General features: G+C 35.3%; 1 protein-coding gene across 1 annotated transcript; it reads left to right on the top strand.

Annotated features, from left to right (window-relative positions):
* The first annotated feature begins 853 nt into the window (after positions 1-853).
* LOC110919577 (ATP-dependent DNA helicase pif1-like) lies at positions 854-3,074 on the top strand. Its single transcript, XM_022163850.1, has 2 exons — positions 854-1,319; positions 1,411-3,074. Exons 1-2 carry the CDS (start codon positions 854-856, stop codon positions 3,072-3,074), a joined length of 2,130 nt encoding a protein of 709 aa, XP_022019542.1.
* Positions 3,075-3,916: the final 842 nt, after the last annotated feature.

Here is a 3,916-nt window from a genome sequence, read left to right as displayed (position 1 = left end):
ATGCAGGTATGTAAAATCTATATCCACTTTTAATTTATTAATTGTTTTTGTCTTTCCCATTCATTTTATCTACTATATTTAACTCATTGTTTTTTTTTGTAGTTGTTTACACAGTTGAGTTTCAAAAGCGTGGTTTGCCACATGCGCATATTTGCTTATTTATGAAAGCTGATCATAAGCTTCCTACGGTTGAACACATTGATCCATTTATCTCAGCTGAAATTCCTGATAAAAACGAGGATCCTGAATTGTATTCTCTTGTGAGTGACTTTATGATTCATGGTCCTTGCAGACATGCCAACAAGAAATGTCCATGCGTGGTTGGGAACCGTTGTTCTAAGAATTTTCCAAAGAAGTTTTTGGAATCCACTTCCATTGATTCGGATGGATTTCCCGTTTATAGGAGAAGAGATTCTGGTCACACGGTTGTGAAGAAGGGTGTTACTTTGGACAATAGGAGTGTAGTTCCATACAACAAAAAGCTTCTTAAAAGGTATCAGGCGCACATCAACGTCGAGTGGTGCAATCAGGCGGGTTCAATTAAGTATTTGTTTAAATATATTAATAAAGGACCTGATAGAGCCACGGTTGCTGTTTTTGATTTAGACAGAGGTCCAGATGAGGAGATCCCAAAAGATGAAATTAAAGAATATTACGAAGCTAGATATGTTTCCGCATGTGAAGCAAGCTGGAGAATATTTGCCAATGATGTTCATTATAGGTATCCTTCTGTCATGAGATTACCTTTTCATCTTCCAGGACAACAAAATGTTGTATTTAGTTGTGACGACGATATTGAGGATGTCTTACACAAACCTCAAGTAAATTCATCTATTTCTTAGAATGGATGAAGATGAACAATTCTAAGCCTGAAGCAAGAGAACTTACTTATGTTCAGTTTCCTTCAAAATATGTGTGGAAGTTAAAAGATCGTTGCTGGCAGCCACGTCAAAATTATGTTGTTATTGGGAGAATATATTCTGCGTCTCCTTCTCTTGGTGAGGCTTATTATCTAAGAATTCTTCTTACCAAGGTTAAAGGACCAAGATCATTTGAAGAAATCAGAACATATGAAGGTGTTGTTTATCCTACTTTTAGGGATGCGTGTTATGCACGTGGCCTGTTAGATGATGACAATGAATATATCGAGTGTATTAAAGAATCCAGTTTCACTGGGAACGGTCATTATCTTCGTTCTTTGTTTGGAACACTACTTTTGTCTAATACGCTTTCAAGACCTGAAGTTGTTTGGGAGAAAACGTGGGAGCTAATGTCCGAGGACATTTTATACAATATGCGGAAAGATACTGACATGAGCGGTATGTTTTTTTTTTCCTTTTTGTTATGTTTAGTTTATGTTATATTAACAAATTGTTTCGTTATATTAAATAATTTTCGTTTTCATTGTAGGATTTGTTGTATCAGATGAACGTTTAAAGAATATAACATTGACCAAAATCGAAAAATTTCTTCTTCGTAATGGATCCAGCTTGCACAGGTTCTCAACGATGCCTTATCCTGATGATGACTATCTAATGTCTGAGAGCAACCGTTTGATAAATGAGGAGCTTTCTTTTGACACTGATGAACTTAGGGGTGAGTTCAATAATCTTCACAGCTCTCTAAACGAAGATCAAAGAGTAGTGTATAATGAAATTATGGATGCTGTTCGAAGTGGAAAGGGTGGTATGTTTTTTGTGTACGGTTATGGTGGTACGGGCAAGACTTTTTTGTGGAAAACTTTAGGTGCATCCATTAGATCCACTGGACAGATTGTTATTAATGTTGCTTCAAGTGGTATTGCATCTTTGTTGTTATCACGAGGTCGTACTGCTCACTCACGATTTCATATTCCTATTAATCTCAATGAAGATTCGGTCTGCCATATAAAGCCTAATACTGAAGTCGCTAATCTTCTAAACGAAGCCAAGTTGATTATTTGGGATGAGGCACCGATGGTACACAAACATGCTTTCGAGGCTCTTGATCGTACAATGAAGGATGTTTTGAGTGTATTTGATTCACGAAATTCAGAACTTCCATTTGGTGGAAAAGCTATTGTCTTTGGTGGTGACTTTAGACAAATCCTACCGGTTGTTCAAAATGGAAGCAGGCAAGATATTGTAAACGCATCTTTATGTTCATCCCACATCTGGTCCAGTTGCAAGGTGTTAAAATTGACAACCAACATGCGTTTATCGGTAGGATCCAGTAGCTCAAACATCGAGGAAATAAATCTATTTGGTAAATGGCTTCTAGAGATTGGCGAAGGCAATGTTGGTGATTCTAACGATGGTGATTCTAATATTGAAATACCTGATCACCTTTTGATAACTGATGAAAATGATCCAATTCAAGCTTTGATTGACTTTGTATATCCTTCAGTTTTGGATCGTTTTAAAGACCGTGACTACTTTTCTGAAAGAGCTATACTCGCTCCTAAGAATGAAGTTGTTCATGAGATAAATGATCGTTTGCTTGCTTTGTTTCCGGGTGAAGAGGTAGAGTATCTTAGCTCTGATAGTTTATGTCCTACTGAGGAAATTAATGATCCGTTACATCAAGACTTATATAATCCAGATGTGTTAAACAGTGTGAAAGTATCTGGATTACCAAATCATAGATTGGTATTGAAATTGGGTGTTCCTGTAATGCTTTTGAGGAATATTGATCAGCAAAACGGTTTGTGTAATGGTACGCGTCTTCAAATCACACGTCTTGGTAAACGTGTTATCGAGGCTGAGATATTATCGGGAAGTAATGTTGGTTCAAGAACTTACATCCCAAGAATTAGCATGATACCATCTGACAAAAAAATACCCTTCAAGTTTCAACGAAGGCAGTTTCCAATAACCGTATGTTTTGCGATGACTATTAACAAAAGTCAAGGACAATCTCTATCCAGAGTTGGTCTATACCTTAGAGACCCCGTGTTCTCACATGGTCAGCTTTATGTTGCTTTGTCGAGAGTAAAGACTAAAGATGGCGTTAAGGTTCTTATATTCGACAAAGATGGGAGACCAACAAACAAAACTGCAAACGTGGTTTACAAAGAAATTTTTGGGAAATTGTAGATTAAACTTATGTTATGTAGTTGATTTATCCTAACATCAATGTTATAGTAATTGTTTTTAATAGTTATTTTTTCATATATATAGATGTCGTCATTTTTCTATTTTCTAATTTTCAGGTTAATAATATATAATTTTGTTATTTGAATATACTTAACCTCATTGTTATATCACTATAAGACGATATTTCTATGAATTAAATATAACATATAAACAAAAACTAGAACAAGTTGATATTTATAATCACGGTTACATACTAGAAGTCCATAATACATAAAGATGTTAACTAGAAACATGTTAACCTACTACAAAACAACTTTTAACACTACATAACTTACTGTAGCTTCCTTCATTAGCCAAAATTACCATATATGATGGTCAAACCTGTTTCATAGTTTGAAACATCACCTCTAGCGGAAAACACCAGCAAGGAACAAAACACATATATCCGGAAAGTACTGGAACTTGCAAAGATCACCTTCTTGTATGTTGTTATCTTTTAGCCATTTCGCCCAGCCTTTCACAACGTACTTCATATTGTTTTTATTTGGCTCCAGCCTAACATCATGTTTTGTCTCCACATTTTGCCTGTTGGCGATCTTAACTTTCAATGTTTCGTCAATTCCTGTGATCCGTGCTACTTCAACTGGTATGCGCTATAAGTTAGAAAATATAACAATAATTTCCATTAATGATGTTGAGATATTTTAAAAATACCATAGTTAACCAAATTATAAAAACATATTTGACATGTATTAACATTTACTTTATGTCAGAACTTACAAAGCGTTTCGTGTATGGCACAACAAATATAAGCGGACCGATATCATCATCATCAAACTCAT

Source organism: Helianthus annuus, chromosome 16 (genome assembly GCF_002127325.2).
Source record: "Helianthus annuus cultivar XRQ/B chromosome 16, HanXRQr2.0-SUNRISE, whole genome shotgun sequence".
Lineage (NCBI taxonomy): Eukaryota > Viridiplantae > Streptophyta > Magnoliopsida > Asterales > Asteraceae > Helianthus > Helianthus annuus.
The sequence above is the reverse complement of the archived record's forward strand: the minus strand, read 5'-3'. Positions and strand labels throughout refer to the sequence as shown.